Here is a 21,678-nt window from a genome sequence, read left to right as displayed (position 1 = left end):
TCAACCCCATCAATCACGATGGCCTGAGTTCTGTCACTAAGGTAATCACACTAAGGTAATCATGAAACCATGAACAGACGTGAGAGATCAGACCTATCGAGGACAACTTATTTTACAGGTCCACAAACAAAGCAGCATATTTCATTTTAGTGACTAAAGCATTGACAAGATCATTAATAACTAAAGTGGTTGCTGTAATAGTACTATGCCCAGGCCTAAACCATAATTGGTTAACATTTTAAAAATACATTTGCAAAAGTTGTACATTTTCTAAGGATTCAAGAATCTTAGCTAGACAAGGAAGTCTGGAAATGGGGCTATAAGTATTAAGATCACTACTATCCTTGCCCTTATGGATTGGATGCACAAGAGCGGATTTCCATACTTTCGGAATATTTGCTGATATCACTGTTAAATAAAAAATGTGTGCTATTTCACCAACAATGATGGGCGCTGCACACTTAAGCAGACCAGGATCCAATTGGTCGGCCCCTGTGGATTACTTGTTGTTGATTGCTAGTAAAGCAAACATTTGTAAATGGCCTAAAAAAGCTTTGACTATCATTTATCTGATTTCAGCAAGTTTTCCTTATCAGCATCCATCACAATATCATAGTGAATATGCTTCGAAGTTATTTTAAAGAGGTAAAATGGTGACCCGCTGAAATAAAATGGCTATTAAATGCATCAATGATAGTATTGTTTTCCTTAATGAGGCCAGTGTCTGAATTAATTTGTTGTGGCAGAGAGGAAGTAGAACCCTTCAGGAATTGTACAGTTTTCCAGAATTTAGCTGGGTTTCCATTACAATCTGAAAGAGAGGTTACATAATTAGGAATGGTAATTCTTATCATGCTTATAAATAATACTTACTTGTTAGTTTAGAAGTAATTTATTAAGCTTTTAAGGAAAGTATTAGAAAGTGTTACATAGTTGAGATACATATAATTCAGGTTCATGATGGTAACTGTTTATTTTGTCTGAAGGAGGGTGTGGCCCAGTGACATTTTCGGCAGCAGCTCTGAGGACGAGACACAGACGTTGCTGAACATCTACTTCAGATACCAGACGCTGGGCCAGATGGGCACCTTTGCACTGGTGGGTTCCAAGCAGGACCTCTCGGAGATCTGCGTCAAGCTGATGGAGCTCAACAGGGAGATCAGGGACATGATACGCCGGGCCCAGGGCTACCGAGCCATTACGACCTTTCTCCCAGACTCCGGTGTGTCTGGCTCCAGTCTCTGACACTCAGGAGGAATGCTGTGCCTGACTCCAGGCCCCAGTCCCAGCCCAAACTGAGCCCCCAGCCTTAGCACCAGTTCACTGCCCTGCTCTAGCCCCAACACCAGCCATATACATTAACCTCAGCCTTTGCCCCAGCTCACTACACTGCCTCAGCCCCGAAATTCGGCCTAGCCCTAGCCGCAGGTCACTGACCTGCCTCAGCCCTATACCCCCATCATGATCTCAGCTACAGCCTCTATCCTCAGCCCCTGTCCTGTGCGCTGCTCCAGCCCTCCAACCTAATCCTACCCTGGGTATGCTGCTATGGTTACTGTGGTCACAGCAAGCTCTCTCCTTGTGTCCCTTCTCAGAGCAGGGGGCCCTAAGAATGTACCACTATTCAGCTCGCCAGATGTGCAGCAATACTGTGGGAGTGAAAGTGACGAAGCACAACTTTGCTCTTAGAAACAAACATGAGCTTTTATTGCACTAATATTTCTGGATAACATCACACAGCGGCCACTTGCTACTGAGTTCAATGGCTTTCACGTCTAACAGAAGACATACCAAAGTTACAATTAACTTTTTCTTCTGCTGAGTATCAATTATTTTACATTTTTAAGGGAAAATGTGCAATGCTTCACAGAAGTGAAAGACTTCTGTGAAGACTACTGTATCATGAAAAAATGTGTATTTTATTTTAGTGCTTTTCGCTACTTGAATATTATGGATTGCAGGCAAAATTATGCTGAATATTTTGAAATAGAGAGCCTGAGTGTTTATGTGAAACTGACTGTAACCAGACTACAATCCATTAACACTGCAAAGCACAGACATACAGTATATGCATATATCTATCGGATTGTATTCAGACCTCTTTTTCCACATTTTGTTGTTACAGCCTTCTAAAATGTATTGCATTGATTTTTTTTCCTCTCATCAATCTACACACAATACCCCATAATGTCAAAGCAAAAACAGGCTTTTAGAAATGTTTGCTAATTACTTATTTTTTTAAAACCCTGAAATTTCACATTTACATAAGTATTCAGGCCCTTTACTCAGTACTTTGTTGAAGCACCTTCGGCAGCAATTAAAACCTTGGGTCTTCTTGGGTATGATGCTACAAGCTTGGCACACCTGTATTTTGGGAGTTTCTCCCATTCTTCTCTGCAGATCCTCTCAAGCTCTGTCAGGATGGATGGGGAGTGTTGCTGCACAGCTATTTTCAGGTCTCTCCAGAGATGTTTGATCGGGTTCAAGGCCAGGCTCTGGCTGGGCCACTATAGGACATTTAGAGACGTGTCCCGAAGCCACTCTTGCTTTGTCTTGGCTGTGTGCTTAAGGTCGTTGTCCTGTTGGAAGGTGAACCTACTCCCCAGTCTGAGGTCCTAAGCGCTCCTGAGCAGGTTGTCATCAAGGGTCTCTCTGTCTTTGCTCCGTTCATCTTTCCCTCGATCCTGACTAATCTCCCAGTCCCTGCGGATGAAAAACATCCCCACCACATGATGCTGCCACCACCATGCTTCATCGTAGAGAAGGTGCCAGACATGTTGCTTGGCATTCAGGCCAAAGATTTCAAAAAGACGTCTTTAGGTGCAAACTCCAAGCTGGCTGTCCTGTGCCTTTTACTGAGGAGTGGCTTCCGTCTGGCCACTCTACCATAAAGGCCTGATTGGTGGAGTGCTGCAGAGATGGTTGTCCTTCTGGAAGGTTCTCCCATCTCCGCAGAGGAACTCTCGAGCTCTGTCAGAGTGACCATCAGTTTCTTGGTCACCTCCCTGATTATTCAGTTTGGCCGGGTGGCCAGCTCTAAGAGGAGTCTTGGTGGTTCCCAACTTCTTCCATTTAAGAATGATGGAGGCCACTGTGTTCTTGGGGACCTTCAATGCAGAAGCCATTTTTTTGGTAACCTTCCCCAGACCTGTGCCTCAAAACAATCTTGTCTCAGAGCTCTATGGACAATTCCTTTGACCTCATGGCTTGGTTTTTGCTCTGACATGCACTGTCAACTGTGGGACCTTATATAGGCTGGTGTGTGACTTTCCAAATCATGTCCAATCAATTGAATTTACCACAGGTGGACTCCAAGTTGTAGAAACATCTCAAGGATGATTTATTTTTTTATTTAACCTTTATTTAACCAGGTAAGCTAGTTGAGAACAAGTTCTCATTTGCAACTGCGACCTGGCCAAGATAAAGCATAGCAGTTCGACACATACAACAACAGAGTTACACATGGAATGAATAAAACATAGTCAATAATACAGTAGAAAAAAAATAAAAAAATGTCTATATATAGTGAGTGCAAATTAGGTCAAATAAGGGAGTTAAGGCAATAAATAGGCCATGGTGACGAAGTAATTACAATATGGCAATATAACACTGGAATGGTAGATGTGCAAAAGATGGATGTGCAAGTAGAGATACTGTGGTGCAAAAGGAGCTAAATAAATAAATACAGTATGGGGATGAGGTAGATGGATGGGCTGTATACAGATGGGCTATGAACAGGTGCAGTGATCTATGAGCTGCTCTGACAGCTGGTTCTTAAAGCTAGTGAGGGAGATGGGAATCTCCAGCTTCAGTGATTTTTGCAGTTCATTCAGGTCAGTGGCAGCAGAGAACTGGAAGGAAAGGCGACCAAAGGAGGAATTGGCTTTGGGGGTGACCAGTGAGATATACCTGCTGGAGCGCATGCTACGAGTGGGTGCTGCTATGGTGACCAGCGAGCTGAGATAGGGCGGGGCTTTACCTAGCAGAGACTTGTAGATAACCTGTAGCCAGTGTGTTTGGCGACGAGTATGAAGCGAGGGCCAGCCAACGAGAGCGTACAGGTCACAGTGATGGGTAGTATATGGGGCTTTGGTGACAAAACGGATGGCACTGTGATAGACTACATCCAGTTTGCTGAGTAGAGTGTTGGAGGCTATTTTATAGATGACATCGCCCTAGTCAAGAATCGGTAGGATGATCAGTTTTACGAGGGTATGTTTGGCAGCATGAGTGAAGAAAGCTTTGTTGCGAAATAGGAAGCCAATTCTAGATGTAATTTTTGATTGGAGATGCTTAATGTAAGACTGTAAGGAGAGTTTACAGTCTAGCTAGACACCTAGGTATTTGTAGTTATCCAGAGCCGTCCAGAGTAGTGAGGCTGGACGGGCGGGCAGGTGCGGGCAATGATCGGTTGAATAGCATGCATTTAGTTTTATTTGCGTTTTAAGAGCAGTTGGAGGCCACGGAAGGAGAGTTGTATGGTATTGAAGCTCATTTGGAGGTTAGTTAACACAGTGTCCAATGAAGGGCCAGAAGTATACAGAATGGTGTCGTCTGCGTAGAGGTGGATCAGAGAATCACCAGCAGCAAGAGCGACATCATTGAAGTCTACAGAGGAGAGAGTCGGCCCGAGAATTGAACCCTGTGGCACCCCCATAAGAGACTGCCAGAGGTCTGGACAACAGGCCCTCCGATTTGACACACTGAGCTTTATCAGAAAAGTAGTTGGTGAACCAGGCGAGGCAATCATTTGAGAAACCAAGGCTGAGTCTGCCAATAAGAATGTGGTGATTGACAGAGTCGAAAGCCTTGGCCAGGTCGATGAATACAGCTGTACAGTAATGTCTCTTATCGATGGCAGTTATGATATCGTTAAGGACCTTGAGTGTGGCTGAGGTGCACCCATGACCAGCTCGGAAACCAGATTGCATAGCGGAGAAGGTACGATGTGATTCAAAATGGTCAGTAATCTGTTTGTTAACTTAGCTTTCGAAGACCTTAGAGATGCAGGGTAGGATATATATGTATGTATGTGTGTGTGTGTGTGTGTGTGTGTGTGTGTGTGTGTGTGTGTGTGTGTGTGTGTGTATATGTCTGTAGCAGTTTGGGTCTAGAGTGTCTCCCCCTTTGAAGAGGTGGATGACCGCGGCAGCTTTCCAATCTTTGGGAATCTCAGACGATACGAAAGAGAGGTTGAACAGGCTAGTAATAGGGGTTGCAACAATTTCGGCAGATAATTTTAGAAAGAGAGGGTCCAGATTGTCTAGCCCAGCTGATTTGTAGGGGTCCAGATTTTGTAGCTCATGATCAATGAAAACAGGATGCACCTGAGCTCAATTTTGAGCCTAATAGCAAAGGGTCTGAATACCTATAAGGTTTTTAATACATTTTATTTTTAATACATTTGCAAACATTTCTAAAAACCTGTTTTCACTTTGTCATTATGGGGTATTGTCTGTAGATTGCTGAGGATTTTTTTTCATACATTTAGTATAATGCTGTAACGTAACACAGATGTGGAAAAAGTCAAGGTGTCTGAATAATTTCCGCAAGGCAGTGTAGATACATGCTCAACTACTCTGATATGCTGCAGATCTACTGTCTCGAGGACCTAGATACCGCATTGGGCTAGCTATTACTTAAAATATTTACAAATGTTACCTTTCTATGCTATAGCTATTTTGCTTAAATGAGAATTATATTTACATGAAATGAATATGCTTTGAACTGACTAGTTTTTATAGAAAGAGAATAAGAACATTTATTTTGTCTGTTAAAACTGCCAAGCATGCACATTTTATGTACTATAAAGTGTAATAGAAATATTTATGGATATGAGAAACTATTTTAACTCCGTTGCATTTGTACTGTACATAGTGCAAGTGGAGCTTTGCTCGTGCTTGTAAGATTGTATTTTCATGTTTTAAATTTAATGTTGGACTATGCATGTAACTGAATATTTGTAAAGCTCCTGTAGGGACTGTTTCACCTGTAAATACTACTGCTTTTGTGATGTATACTGTACTTGTGTTCTGTACACTTCTGTAACAATAAAAAATATACTTTATTTTATTTTAACAGTCTTACTGAGACCAAGGTCTCTTTTACAGATGAGCCCTGAATTACATAAATATCAGAAAATGCACACATCGAAATATAAATACAAAATCGAAGCATTTGCAAAATGCAAAGAAAAACAGGGTCATTAAAAAACACATTCGTCAGTAAAAAGGTCCTTAATCAGCTTTCTGAATTGTCCTAGAGGCACCAAAATATGAAATGTAAGAACATTTTGAGGATTGTTCCACAAATAAGGTGCAAGAAAACTAAAAGCTCTGAGACCAAAGGAATTTCCAGATATAGCCATCCCTGTGAACGTGTGTGGTAACTCGTACAGTCGTGGCCAAAAGTTTTGAGATGACACAAATATTAATTTTCACAAAGTATGCTGCCTCAGTTTATATAATGGTATTTTGCATACACTCCAGAATGTTATGAAGAGTGATCAGATGAATTGCAATTAATTGCAAAATCCCTCTTTAACATGCAAATGAACTAAATCCCAATAAGACATTTCCACTGCATTTCAGCCCTGCCACAAAAGGACCAGCTGACATGTCAGTGATTCTCTCGTTAACACAGGTGCGAGTGTTGACGAGGACAAGGCTGGAGATCACTCTGTCATGCTGATTGAGTTCGAATAACAGACTGGAAGCTTCAAAAGGAGGGTGGTGCTTGGAATCATTGTTCTTCCTCTGTCAATCATGGTTACCTGCAAGGAAACACATACCGTCATCATTGCTTTGCACAAAAAGGGCTTCACGGGCAAAGATATTGCTGCCAGTAAGATTGCACCTAAATCAACCATTTATCAGATCATCAAGAACTTCAAGGAAAGCGGTTCAATTGTTGTGAAGAAGGCTTCAGGCGGTCCAAGAAAGTCCAGCAAGTGCCAGTACCGTCTCTTAAAGTTGATTCAGCTGAGGGATCGGGGCACCACCAGTATAGAGCTTTCTCAGGAATGGCAGCAGGCAGGTGTGAGTGCATCTGCATGCACAGTGAGGCAAAGACTTTTGGAGGATGGCCGGATGTCAAGAAGGGCAGCAAAGAAGCCACTTCTCTCCAGGAAAAACATCAGGGACAGACTGATATTCTGCAAAATGTACAGGGATTGGACTGCTGAGGACTGGGGTAAAGTCATTTTCTCTGAATCCCCTTTCCAATTGTTTGGTGCATCTGGAAAAAATCTTGTCCGTAGAAGACAAGGTGAGCGATACCATCAGTCCTGTGGCATCCTGAGCCCATTCATGTGTGTGGTTGCTTCTCAGCCAAGGGAGTGGGCTGGGAGGGGTATGGTCCAGAGGAGAGATGCTGGGTTTTGGTGGGGGACGTGTTGGACGCTTCAAGGCTGCGGGAGTTCCACCGTCTCCGTCCGGATCGCCCTGCGCCTGACGTCCCCGAGGCCGGGGGGGTACTCTCCTTGTTCGGGCGGTGTTCGGCAGTCAACGTCACCGGTCTTCTAGACATCACCGATCCATTTTTCATTTTCTATTTGTAAGAAGGTGGTAAGAAAGATCACAAAGGTCATTTCAGATTCAGGTTTAGGGGGGTAATAACTTTATGGAAACCACTAATAACACCATGTGGATTATAAACATGTCAAGACATAGAGAACCATCAAATCAAATTCAATCAAATGTTATTGGTCACATCCACATGGTTAGCAGATGTTAATGCAAGTGTAGAGAAATGCTTGTGCTTCTAGTTCCGACAGTGCAGTAATATCTAACAAGTAATCTAACAATTCCCCAACAACTACCTAATACACACAAATCTAAAGGAGTGAATGCAAATATATACATATAAATATATGGATGAGCGATGGCTGAGTGGCATAGGCAAGGTGCAATAGATGGTATAAAATACAGTATATACTGTTCATATGATATGAGTAATGTAAGATATGTAAACATTATTAATGTGACATTATTTAAAGTGGATTTGTTTAAAGTGACTAGTGATTAATTTATTAAAGTGGCCAGTGATTGGGTTTCAATGTAGGCAGCAGCCTCTGAGTTAGTGATTGCTGTTGAGCAGTCTGATGGCCTTGAGATAGAAGCTGTTTTTCAGTCTCTCGGTCCCAGCTTTGATGCACCTGCCTGTACTGACCTCAACTTCTGGATGATAGCGGTGTGAACAGGCAGTGGCTTGGGTGGTTGTTGTCCTTGATGATCTTTTTGGCCTTCCTGTAACATTGGGTGCTGTAGATATCATGGAGGACAGGTAGTTTGCACCCGGTGATGTGTTGTGCAGATCGCACCACCCTCTGGAGAGCTTTGCGTTTGAGGGCGGAACAATTGCCGTACCAGGCTTTGATACAGCCCGACAGGATGCTCTTGATTGTGCATCTGTAAAAGTTTGTCAAGGTTTTGGGTGACGAGCCAAATTTCTTCAGCCTCCTGAGGTTGAAGAGGCGCTGCTGCTCCTTCTTCACCACACTGTGTGGGTGGAATGAGGAACTTAAAATGTGTACGCCGAGGAACTTAAAACTTACTACCCTCTCCACTACTGTCCCATCTATGTGGATAGGTTGCTCCCTCTGCTGTTTCCTGAAGTCCAAGATCATCTCCTTTGTTTTTTTGACGTTGAGTGAGAGGTTGTTTTCCTGACACCACACTCAGAGCGCCCTCACATCCTCCCTGTAGGCTGCCTCGTTGTTGTTAGTAATCAAGCCCACTACTGTTGTGTCGTCTGCAAACTTGATGATTGAGTTGGAGGTGTGCATGGCCACGCAGTCATGGGTGAACAGGGGATACAGGAGGGGGCTGAGCATGCACCCTTGTGGGGCCCTAATGTTGAGGGTCAGCGAAGTGGAGATGTTGCTTCCTACCTTCAACACCTGGGGGTGGCCCGTCAGAAAGTCCAGGACCCAGTTGCATAGGGTGGGTTTGAGACCCAGGGCCTCCAGCTTAATAATGAGCTTGGAGGGTACAAAGGTGTGGAATGCTGAGCTGTAGTCAATGAACAGCATTCTTACATAGGTATTCCTCTTGTCCAGATGGGATAGGGAAGTTTGCAGTGTGATGGCGATTGCATCGTTTGTGGACCTGTTGGGGTGGTATGCAAACTGAAATGGGTCTAGGGTGGCAGGTAAGGTGAAGGTGAAATGATCCTTGACTATTCTCTCAAAGCACTTCATGATGACAGAAGTGAGTGCTACGGGGCGGTAGTAATTTATTTCAGTTATCTTTGCCTTCTTGGGTACAGGAACAATGGTGGCCATCTTGAAGCATGTGGGGACAGCAGACTGGGATAGGGAGCGATTGAATATGTCCGTAAACACACCAGCCAGCTGATCTGTGCATGCTCTGAGGACGTGGATAGGGATGCTGTCTGAGCCAGCAGCCTTGTGAAGGTTAACACATTTAAATGTCTTACTCACGTTGGCCATGGAGAAGGAGGCCACAGTCCTTGTTATCAGGCCACTATGGTGGCACTGTATTGTCCTCAAAGCGGGTAAAGAAGGTGTTTAGTTTGTCTAGAAGCGAGGTGTCTGTGACTTGGATGTTTTTCTTTTTATAGTCCATGATTGCCTGTGCACCCTTCTTCATACGTCTCGTGTCTGAGCCGTTGAATTGCGACTCTACTTTGTCCCTATACTGACATTTCGCTTGTTTGATTGCCTTGTGGAGTGAATAACTACACTGTTAATATTTGGCCATATTCCCAGTCCTCTTTCCATGCGGTGGTTCGCGCTTTCTGTTTTGCGCGAATACCAGCATCCATCCATGGTTTCTGGTTAGGGCAGGTTTTAATAGTCACAGTGGGTACAGCATCACCAATGCACTTCCTTATAAACTCACTCATTGAGTCAGCGTACAGATTGATGTTATTCCCTGAGGCTGCCCGGAACATTTCCCAGTCCGTGAGATCAAAACAATCTTGAAGGGTGTATTACGATTGGCCAGACTAGCGTTGAATGCTTCTAGTCACAGGTACATCCTGTTTGAGTTTCTGCCTATAAAACGGGAGGAGCATGATGGAGTCGTGGTCGGATTTGCCGAGGGGGGGCTTTGTATGCATCGCTTAAGTTAGAGTAGCAGTGATCGAGTGTATTGCCAACGCGAGTGCTGCAATCAATATGCTGATAGAATTTAGGTAGCCTTGTTCTCAAATGTGTTAAAATCCCCAGCTACAATAAATGCAGCCTCGGGATATATGGTTTCCAGTTTACATAGAGTCCAGTGAAGTTCCTTGAGGGCCATCGTGGTGTCTGCTTGAGGGGGTATATACACAGCTGTGACGATAAATTATGAGAATTCTCTTGGGAGATAATATGGCCGGAATTTGATTGTAAGGAATTCTTGGTCGGGTGAGCAGAAGGACTTGAGTTCCTGTATGTTATTATGATTACACCTTGAGTCGTTATTCGTGAAACTTACACCCCTGCACTTCTTCTTCCCAGAGAGGTGTTTATCTCTGTCGGTGCGACGCATGAAGAAGCCCAGTGGCTGAAACTACTCCAACAACCTATCCCTAGAGAGCCATGTTTCCGTGAAACAGAGACTGTTACAATCTCTGATGTCACTCTGGAAGGCAACGCTTGTTCGAATTTGTCTATCTTGTTGTCAAGAGACAAGACATTGGTGAGTAGTATACTCAGAAGCAATGGGCGGTGTGCACTTCTACGGAGCCTGACTAGGAGGCCGCTCCGTCTGCCTCTTCTGAGGCGATGTTGTTTTGGGTCGGTTTATGGGATGAGATCCACTGTCCTGGGTGGTGGTCCGAATAATGGATCCATTTCGGGAAAGTCTTATTCCTGGTCGTAATGTTGGTAAGCTGATTTTGCTCTTTTATCCAATAGTTCTTCCCAGCTGTATGTAACAACACTTAAAATTTTCTGGGCTAACAATGTAATAACAATAATAATACATTAAAAAAAAATACTGCATAGTTTCCTAAGGACTCGAAGCAAGGCGACCATCTCTGTCGGCGCCACCTCAAGGAGGTGTAACAGTGATGAAAAGGCTATTCAATGTACAATAGTAGTCTTTTGTAGCAAGGAATATGTGTTAAATAAGTTTACATACATCCATGACAGAATAGTTTAATGGATTCCTTTAAAGGTTTTGTAAGTAAGTTGTAACAGGCCACAGTCAGCAGTCAGAATTAACCTAGAGGCACCAAAACATCAACGTTTAGAGAAGCTTGGAGATTATTCCACAAGTAAGGTGCAAAGAGCTGATTTACATAACTCTGTACAGAGCAAAGGAATTTCCAGAGCTAGAAATCCCTGAGGCTGGGTATGATAACTCCGACTCATACTTCTAATGGTTATTATATATTTTAGCTACAGAGGGAGTTGACAGTATGTCAAAGAGCTGTATAAAGGCAAAGGGAGCAATGAATTGACTTATGTGACCTCGTCATGCTCTATCTGAACAACAGTATGCTTTCATTATTTTGCAGAAAAACCTTTATTAAATGATTAATGAATACATGTCAAACTAATTATATGTTGTTTTCCAGAGTGCACAAAAATAATATCACTTGTGAATTATATATTTGCTGCCGGAAAATTTGAGGTATTATCAAGTGCTTGTCAAATTGTAAATGAGAGACTGATGAATTGTGTACAGCCTGTTCCAAAAACTATCCATAGTTCATGCCTTTCATGTGACTATGCATGGAAGCCAGGAGATGCTTAATGTGTTTAATTACCGGTCAATTACCATGAGACCATCAATTATTTACTTGACACAATTTCATGACTGCCCTAGACATGACCCGGTTCAGTCTGTAAAGAGTTTTTCAGTTCTGAACTGGGTGGTTCTGTTCAGTTCTGAACTTGGTTTTTCAATTCAATCAATTTTATCCCCCAAGCGTCAATTTATAGCTGGGCTTAAAAAGTAACATACGGAGAAAATATAATAGGACAAATCAGACCTGGGTTCAAATTCATGCATATTTAAAGATCCAATGCAGCCTTTTTTATAGAAAATAATTTCCTGGTAACAATTAAGCACCTTACTGTGATCGTTTTCCAATTAAAATGGTCAAAAAGGAACAAAAATGATTTCTTAGCAAAGAATTCTTCCAAGACTGTCTGGGATTAGTCTCAGTGGGCAGGGGAAAACAACTAGTTGTTATTGGCAGAGGTTATGAATTATCTTTATTATTGGTCTATTAACTCATTTACTGCCTGGTGATGTCAGCAGGCCAGCCAAAACTCCATTCTACCAAACCAGGCAAAAAACCTCAGGCGTTTTTTTTCAAACCGTTAATCTAAAAAGGCATCACCATCATTTTCACAGTATTATTCCAACCCCATAGCGTGGAAATATATGTAAAACACAGGCAAATCACATTTTTGACTGCACTGAGCCTTTAAGTAATTGTATTTTAAATACAGTTTTCTGTGTATTTGAGTATTTTCATTTTTTTATAAAGTACATGCCAATACATTCCACAAGTTTTTTTTCAAATACATTACAATATTCAACTACATGTATTTTCAAAGGAGCTTTGTCTAAATACTTACTTCGAAATGTATTAAGGTTATTTAAATAAATATGATTTGAACACAGGTCTGGGACAAATGCATAATCATATATAACCAACAACATATGGCATATCAAGAACAAGACAGGACAGATGCACACTTCAGGCATGAAGTCCAGCTAAGTGGCAAGGCTGTCGATATGACTAGGGTCAGTTTGTTATATCTGGAGTACTTCTCCTGTCCTATCCGGTGTCCTGTGTGAATTTAAGTATGCTCTCTCTAATTCTCTCTTTCTTTCTCTCTCTCTGAGGACCTGAGCACTAGGACCATGCCTCAGGACTACCTGACATGATGACTCCTTGCTGTCCCCAGTCCAACTGGCCGTGCTGCTGCTCCAGTTTCAACTGTTCTGCCTGTGATTATTATTATTTGACCATGCTGGTCATTTATGAACATTTGAACATCTTGGTCATGTTCTGTTATAATCTCCACCCAGCACAGCCAGAAGAGGACTGGCCACCCCACATAGCCTGGTTCCTCTCTAGGTTTCTTCCTAGGTTTTGGCCTTTCTAGTGAGTTTTTCCTAGCCACCGTGCTTCTACACCTGCATTGCTTGCTGTTTGGGGTTTTAGGCTGGGTTTCTGTACAGTACTTTGAGATATCAGCTGATGTACGAAGGGCTATATAAATAAATTTGATTTGATTTTTATTTGACCCGGCTGGTCATCTATGAACGTTTGAAGATCTTGGCCATGTACTGTTATAATCTCCACCCAGCACAGCCAAAAGAGGAGCCCAACAAAATGCATCGGACAGAAAAGGGGTTGTCTTGGCCAACTCCTGAACATTTTTAGTGAGGCTGCTTCAGTGTTTTCTTAAATGGCATCAGAAGAGCTAACTGTATAATATAAATCCAAAAATACCAACATTTTTTATGACCTCATGTCTCTCACATCTACATATTCACAATAAATGTTCTAATTTATTATTCAATATTAATATTTAGTGTAATTTATAAGCAGAATTTTTACTGGTGTGGTCAAACACTTTCACTGTAACAGCAGGTGGCGGTGTCGCTGCGAAACTGCCTCCAGTGTTTCACACAGATAGAAGAAGTCGGACTTCCTGTTAACTTCCGTAAACAAAATGCTAGTGAGCTAATTCACAATTATGAACATGATAACATGTAATGCTTCAAGTTGATCACTTTATGGTAAGTAGCTAATTAACTCGCAAAATACACATAGGCAACAGCCAGAATTGTATCAGTTATCAAAATCTTGCCAAGCAATAACTTTGCAAGGCTTGTTTTGACATTGGCTAACTTGCTAATGTTTGTAACTGTTGTACGTTAGCTACACTCCGTTGTATAGTCTTAGTTTGATCTAGATTGTATAATTTGAATGGTTTTACAATAAAAAATAAGTTTGCTAATGTTGGCTGGCTAGCTAGATATTTAGCGTTGTTTTGATTAGTTAACTTAGCTTTCTTTAAAAAGCATCAAACCTTTTGCCACTGATTCAGCTTCACTACCAAGCTAATTTGCTAGCTAAGTATTGCTAATTAAACCCATGAACTATGATGTGCAGTAGAGGGATTTTTGATTTGTCATTGAGGTCTTGTTACCTTCATAGCATGTTGATTCAAAGGATTTCGCCCCACCATCTCGATGTCTCATGGAAATGCCAACTCGTTAACTTCTCACACTGGAAGAAATGGAGAACTGCTGGAGTGTTCAAAAGCGGAGACAAATGGAGCCTCTGCAACAGACAGAGTGCTGCCAGTGAGAATTAATGGAGGTCCTGGCGTAAGAGGCCGAGAGCCAGTTATAAAAAAGCTGGGTACCAGCAGCACTGCCTTCATTGGACCTGTATGCTGTCCTCCTAAGGCAGTCCAGAGAGCTCCCAAACCCCCAAAAGTAAGGAAACTTTCCAAACCTAACATTGAAGAGACACTGAGTGAGTTCTACAAAGAGCTTGAGGAGATTGATCCAAAAGACAGCGTTGACAGTAGCACGGCCAAAAATGAAGGCTCAGTTGAATTACTCACGGCTCATAACCCACCACCTGCAAGAGAAGTGTCAAACGCAAGCCATGGCCATAAGCAACCTAATCATGTGCCTTGCCCACACTGGTATGACAATGAGCCATACCAGCCCAGGAGACCGATACCTAAGGGGCCCAGCTATGGTCCCTACTCAGATCATAATCACTGGCAACCTCCCCCACCTTTCCACAGTCAGCCATACTACAGGTTCCACAGACCTCCCCACCGCTTCCTGCCACCACCTCCAATCCCCTGCCTCCCGCCACTACCTCCCACAGACCACCGGTATCACCCCCAACGAGAGGGCTCCCAGCAGGTCCCACCTTTTCACAGGTTCCCTGTCCCTGATGGGTACAGGAACTCTCCAGACTTGGATGGCCATGCCTTTCCCCCACAGCACTCTAACAACAGAGAGAGAGGGGGCTACGGTTGGAGAGATGACAAGTATGATCAGCAGGGTATTGACCAGCCTTATAACCAGCAAGGTTCTTCTGAATGGCAGCAGAGGTTTGACAGAGCACCTGAGCCACCTCTGCCAGAGGATCAGCACCAACCACCAGAAGATAAAACATATGACTATGATCCTTCTCTGGTTCTCATTCTGATGAGGGGAGCCCCGGGATCTGGGAAATCAACACTGGCCAGGTATGTTTTTATCAGGGAAACATTGTTGGGTAACTAACAAACTATAATAGGTTTAGAACAAGTATATAGACATTTTATGAATCAGTAATAAAACAGTTGTAAATGTGTCTTTTTCAAGCATCAAGATTACAATCGCACAATTTCAACCAATAAGTCACACGTTAACTGTTTACTTATGTTTGAATGAATTTACCTCTATTTTAAAAGCATTTGTTTTGAGCCATTGCATGTGTGTTTCTCCAGGGAACTGCTGTCGACAGGCTCCAGTGGGAAGGTTCTGAGTACAGATGACTACTTCTCCCAGGAAGAAGGCTACCTCTACGATCCCAGTCTGCTGGGGGCCGCACACCACTGGAACCAGAACCGAGGTTGGCTCTATAGCAGTGTCTTTAAAAATGCGCTTGATTTTCTTTTGATAAAGTAGTAATAAATGAGGTCCATCGTTGCTATTGTTTTGAAATATATTTTTAAGGTATATTCTGATTTTATTGAACACATAGACAAATCTCTTTCCCACTGTCATTCTCTAAGGGCAGTAGCTCTGAATCAAACCTATGCCGATACAGCCAGGCCACCATCATTGCTATTAATATTATATATTGTTTTATTGGATATGTTTAATTTATTATCTTGTTTTTTTATAAACATGTAAAAAAGGAGTGTATAAATGAATTTGCCTAATGCTTTGTATTCTTTCAGCCCAAGAAGCCATGTGTAAATGCTGTTCTCCTGTCATTATTGATAACACAAATATGCAAGCTTGGGAAATGAAGCCATATGTTAAACTGGTATGTTTATCCTGTTGTATTGTCTTTTTTGCAGACAGTATTTTTCAGTTATCATAAATCTACCCATTTGATGTACATTTGAATGAATATGATGAATACTTATTTCTCATCATGCAGGCCTTGGAGAGAGGATACAGTATCAACTTTCATGAGCCTCACACCAGCTGGAAATTTGATCCTGTCGAGTTAGAGAAGTAAGTCTGTCCATAATTGTCTGCAGTAAAATATACTATCTTCATGTAAGATTACATTTACATTTACATTTAAGTCATTTAGCAGACGAGCTAGCTCTTATCCAGAGCGACTTACAAATTGGGTGCTATGTATTTAGAGAATATACATTATTCAAATTATATACGGTACATCGTAGGGCGTTCACTCGCTGCTCTAGAATGCAGGGGAAAACAGGTCAATTCAAGAGGGTGCTACTAACTTCATGTCAAAACATAGTTTTCTTTGCCTCATGTCATCAAATCAAATACAATGATTAGATTGTTCTCTACAGTATTAGAATCTTACTATGCTTGTACTAACAGTGTTGATGAAATAAGAACATTAGTTTGTTGTGACCGTTTATAGTTTAGACTGTGATGTTCTTAGTTGTATCTCTTCCATTTTCGGCATTTGGAGGTGTTTCCACGCATTGAACCAATCCAAATCTATTTTACACCCTTGTCAGTTTAACCACGATCAATCTATGTTGAGAGGGGCTGTTATGGCGATTTAAACGGCCACACCAGCAGAAATCCACTTTTTTGAGGTAAAAGATTATGTCAAAGGGTCATTTTTTGTCAAAGTATGATATATTTGGCCTTAACGTGGGAAATCTGAAGTGGGACATTTGTGGTAATCCATGTCAATGCCGTGTCTTCCTATGAAAATTATAGGTGGGTCTAATACTGATTTGTTAAAAGCGCATTCCAGCTGGTGTCTATTCCACAAATTACAACAGGCTAAATCTATGACATTAAAATGCCTATTTACTCTGTTCCATCTGACTGTGCAATCCACTGTCTCATCAGCCCAGCCAGGCAAGTTATAAACTTGATCTCTACTATAAAAAGCATCTTGACATTATCTCACATTTTTGAAGACTAACATTTAGTTTTCAACAGGAAATTTGTGTCAACCTTTGTCTGTCTCTCCGACATTTGCATCATTGTTTCAATATTCAAATTCGATCTCCAGCTGTCCCATAGTAATGAACGTGTAGGAGTCCGGACAAAATATGCAGGCAGTGTTTCTCAGCAAGTTGAAATCATGAATCAGCTGGCTTCATTTTTCTGGATATATACAAAGAAATGTAAATTGAAAAAAGGTTCAACAAAAAGAAGTGCAGCTAGTTTGCAGTCTTTGCAGCTTCAGTTTGAAATTATTGTGTTAACTGTGTTGTTGGCTATAGCTCCTTTAAACAACAGTGTTCTGACGAGAGAGCAACACACAACAAAAAATCACTAGAAAACAGCTTAAACAAACAAATGCAGCTTCTGTTATTCTGGCTGCATTGTTTGACGTGACTAAGTTAGCTGTAGTTGGCTAACTAGCAAGCAAAGAATAAGAACGTTGCCAGCCAGTATGGCAATGGAACATTTAGAACAAACGACTGGGTCGCGTCCATAGTCACAGAACCAAAAGACTGAACGACTGAGTCGTGTCTCTCTCAACCCGAACCAATAGAACGAACGACCAGCCGGCTTGGATAGCAACCCTATATTTGTATCGGGACTATATCTTGTGGAAGGATTAAATAGTATGAATAAATGCATCAACGTGTTTAAAGAAAATATGTCAATCATTATTTGAATATGTTGGTAACCCATTGTATAAAAGTCATAATGCACTTGAAGCCCGTGTTTGGAGGATATATTGGCACGGTTTGCCAATATATCCTCCAAGCAACTGTGACAAAATATCCTCCAAGCGGTTTCTCGGGCATTATCACTTAAACGATATGGCACCCACGGAAGAAAAACAAGTCCCTTATTTATGTTGTGCTGTTACATTTGTATTGGTGTTTCGTATCCGATGCCCAGGATGTTACATGTCATTTGCGGTGTGCATCATGGGCAAAGTCGTAGTTTCCTATCATTTCACTGAGAACCACGAGCACGGTCTGACTTGGCTTTGCTGTACTGAAGCCTAGCAGCAGCCTACCTACTAAAGGATGCACCTTAGCTAGCTACACTGACACCTGTCTGTGCCCTATTTGTTGATATTGATCCACTCCCTGTGGAAATCACCACAACATTCCTTCCCACCCCCAATTTATGATTATGTATTGTAATGAATAGACATTACAATACATAATAGCCTGCATCATTCTTCGGACGTGGAACGTTAACGAACATTTCCGCTCTAGGACTAGATAGATTGAAATAGGAGCGATAACTTCCTCTGGAGGGGTCCTTTAAAGGGAAAGACTCAGAAATACACCATGACAACCGGAAAAGATCACTTTCGAGGAGGGTAGATGTTGAAATTTAGTCTGTTAGCTTTGTAAATGAGTATACTGTGTGTATAGAAACCGTGCATTCAAAAGTATTTAGACCCATTGAATTTATCAAAATTGTTAGGTTACAGCTTTATTCTAAAATGGATTAAATAAAATGCCCTCATCAATCTACACACAGTACCCCGTAATAACAATTTGAAAACAGGTTTTTTGAAATGTATTACTATTTAATCCACTTTAGTATAAGGCTGTTGGATTCTGGGTTAAACTTGGAACATTGCTATCCTAGAGCGTTGATACATCAGAGGTAAGACTAGTATCTGAGGGGTGATAGAGACTGGTTTTTACATAGAGACTGGTTTTTACATTTTACATGATAGAGACGACTGGTTTTTACAAACCTTAAATGAGACTCATTGTATAGGTTAACACCCTATAATTGAATGCCTGTTTTTTATATGTTTTGCATGAAGACATACTTTATAGCTTATTTATAAAACAAATCGTATGTAGAGCAGAAGAAACCTCCCCAATACACCTGTCCTTCCCCCCTCCAGGAGAAACAAGCACAGTGTGTCAAGGGAGAAGATTGGGCAGATGCTGGAGCGGTTTGAGCTGCCCATGTCCTTGGATATTGTGATGAACTCCCAGGAGCCCGTTAGACCCACAAGACATCCCTCACAGCAGCAGAGACACAGCAGGGCCAACCACTCAGACTTCCACTAGTCTCGATGTCCTGATGTATTCATTAGTGTACACCATAGCAAAATGTTCTTCACTTTCGCAAAACGCTATGCGAAGGAAAACAAGAGCAATTCTTTCTTATCGCAAGTTTAAGTAGTCCCTCCCCATTTCTGCTTTCCCCCCCTAGTAAATACAACCCTGATGACTATCAACCAACCACAGTCAATGATCAGAGACAGAGCTGTATTACAAATGTCTTTTTTTAAATGATACTACCAGCATTTTACAGGATTGTTACTGTATTTGATTTATACTGGCAGAATTTAAACCTATTTTTGTGAAAATAACATTTGCAGTGGCACTGAAGTCACTTTTTTTCTATGTATTTCAACTGTATAAATTACAGGGTTTTTATTTCTCCATTGTAGAATTAGTAGTGACATCAAAACTATGAAATAACACATGGAATCATGTAGTAACCAAAAAAGGGTTAAACAAATCAAAATGTATTTTCTATTTCTTCAAAGTAGCCATTCTTTGCCTTGGTGGCAGCTTTGCACACTCTTGGCATTCTCTCAACCAGCTTCACCTGGAATGCTTTTCCAACAGTCTTGAATGAGTTTCCACATATGCTGAGCACTTGTTGGCTGCTTTTCCTTCACTCTGAGGTCCAACTCATCCCAAACCATCTCAATTGGGTTGAGGTCAGTGTGATTGTGGAGGCCAGGTCATCTGATGCAGCACTCCATCACTCTCCTTCTTGGTCAAATAGCCCTTACACAGCCTGGAGGTTTGTTGGATCATTGTCCTGTTGAAAAACATATGATGGTCCCACGAAGCGCAAACCAGATGGGACGGCGTATCGTTGCAGAATGCTGTGGTAGCCATGCTGGTTAAGTGTGACTTGAATTCTACATAAATCACATACAGTGTCACCCGAAAAGCACCATCACACCACCTCCTCCGTACTTCACGGTGGGAACCACAAATGAAGAGATCATCCGTTCACCTACTCAGCGTTTCACAAAGACATGGCGGTTGGAACCAAAAATCTAAAATTTGGAATCATCAGACCAAAGGACAGATTTCCACTGGTTTAATGTCCATTGCTCATATTTCTTGGCTCTAGCAATTCTCTTTTTCTTATTGGTGTCCTTTAGTAGTGGTTTCTTTGCAGCAATTTGACCATGAAGGCTTGATTCACGCAGTCTCCTCAGAACAGTTGATGTTGAGATGTCTGTTACTTGAACTCTGAGCTGCAATTTCTGAGCCTGGTAACTCTAATGAACTTATCCTCTGCAGCAGAGGTAACTCTGGGTCTTGCTTTCCTGTGTCGGTCCTCATGAGAGCCAGCTTCATCACGGCACTTGATGGTTTTTGCGACTGCACTTGAAGAAACTTTCAAAGTTCTTGAAATGTTCTGTATTGACTGACCTTCATGACTTAAATGAATGATGGACTGTCATTTCTCTTTGCTTATTTGAGCTGTTCTTGCCAATATATGGACTTGGTCTTTTACCAGATAGGGCTATCTTCTGTATACCACCTATACCTTGTCACAACATAAGTGATTGGCTCAAACGCATTAAGAAGGAAAGAAATTCCACAAGTTAATGTTTAACAAGGCATTCCAGGTGAAATGCATTCCAGGTGACTACCTCATGAAGCTGGTCACCAAGGCAAAGGGTGGCTTCTCAAATATAAAATATATTTTGATTAACACTTTTTTGGTTACTACATGATCCCATATGTGTCATTTCATAGTTTTGTCTTCACTATTATTCTACAATGTAGAAAATAGTAAAAAAATAAAAACCCTTGAATGAGTAGGTGTCCAAACGTTTGACTGGTAGTGTATACATTTCTTAATTCCATTATTTTACTTTTAGACATGTGTGAATTTTTAGATACTACTGCACTGTTGGAGCTAGGAACCCAAGCATTTCGCTACACCTGCAATAGCATCTGCTAAATATGTGTATGAGACCAATAGTTTGATTAGATTTTTTACTTGTACATTTTCGTCATTAAAAATTGTTAAATGGGTGTTGTGTTCTTCAAGTCTATCCTGCATGTTGTGTGTGGGTGGGGGGGGGGGGGGGGTAGCCTTTTCATATGTAATATTAAGTTGAAGTCAGAAGTTTACAAACACTTAAGCCAAATACGTTTAAACTCAGTTTTTCACAATACCTGACATTTAATCCTAGTACAAATTCCCTGTCTTAGGTCAGTCAGAATCACCACTTTATTTTAAGAATGTGAAATGTCAGAATAATAGTAGAGAGAATGATTTATTTCAGCTTTTATTTCTTTCATCACATTCCCAGTGGGTCAGAAGTTTACATACACTTAATTAGTATTTGGTAAAATTACCTTTACATTGTTTAACTTGGGTCAAACATTTTGGGAAGCCTTCCATAAGCTTCCCACAATAAGTTGGGTGAATTTTGTCCCATTCCTCCTGACAGAGCTGGTGTAGCTGAGTCCGGTTTGTAGGCCTCTTTGCTCGCACACGCTTTTTCAGTTCTGCCCACAAATTTTCCATAGGATTGAGGTCAGGG

General features: G+C 41.6%; 2 protein-coding genes and 1 long non-coding RNA gene across 6 annotated transcripts in view; 2 read left to right on the top strand and 1 right to left on the bottom strand.

Moving 5' to 3' along the window:
• The window catches only part of LOC135552472 (protein furry homolog), a 250,025-nt gene extending 236,520 nt beyond the window's left edge, over positions 1 to 13,505 (top strand). For 3 of the 4 annotated variants that reach the window (XM_064984129.1, XM_064984130.1, XM_064984131.1), the window contains exon 63: positions 987 to 6,072. In XM_064984129.1, coding sequence (XP_064840201.1) covers positions 987 to 1,245 — 259 coding nt within the window. In that variant the 3' untranslated portion in view covers positions 1,246 to 6,072. Of the gene's footprint in view, positions 1 to 986; positions 6,073 to 12,812 lie in introns of those variants that run through there. The other variant, XM_064984132.1, reaches the window with a different exon arrangement.
• Positions 5,017 to 14,213, bottom strand: LOC135552475 (uncharacterized). The gene is made up of 2 exons (XR_010457453.1): positions 14,129 to 14,213; positions 5,017 to 6,772 (listed from the first exon to the last, which is right to left on the bottom strand). It is a non-coding gene; the product is annotated as an uncharacterized LOC135552475 (long non-coding RNA).
• n4bp2l2 (NEDD4 binding protein 2-like 2) lies at positions 14,172 to 21,163 on the top strand. The gene is made up of 5 exons (XM_064984133.1): positions 14,172 to 15,193; positions 15,437 to 15,561; positions 15,893 to 15,981; positions 16,099 to 16,175; positions 18,991 to 21,163. Exons 1-5 carry the CDS (start codon positions 14,172 to 14,174, stop codon positions 19,157 to 19,159), a joined length of 1,482 nt encoding a protein of 493 aa, XP_064840205.1. The 3' UTR covers positions 19,160 to 21,163.
• The last annotated feature ends 515 nt before the right edge of the window (positions 21,164 to 21,678 follow it).

This window comes from Oncorhynchus masou, chromosome 13 (assembly GCF_036934945.1).
Source record: "Oncorhynchus masou masou isolate Uvic2021 chromosome 13, UVic_Omas_1.1, whole genome shotgun sequence".
NCBI lineage: Eukaryota > Metazoa > Chordata > Actinopteri > Salmoniformes > Salmonidae > Oncorhynchus > Oncorhynchus masou.
The sequence above is the reverse complement of the archived record's forward strand: the minus strand, read 5'-3'. Positions and strand labels throughout refer to the sequence as shown.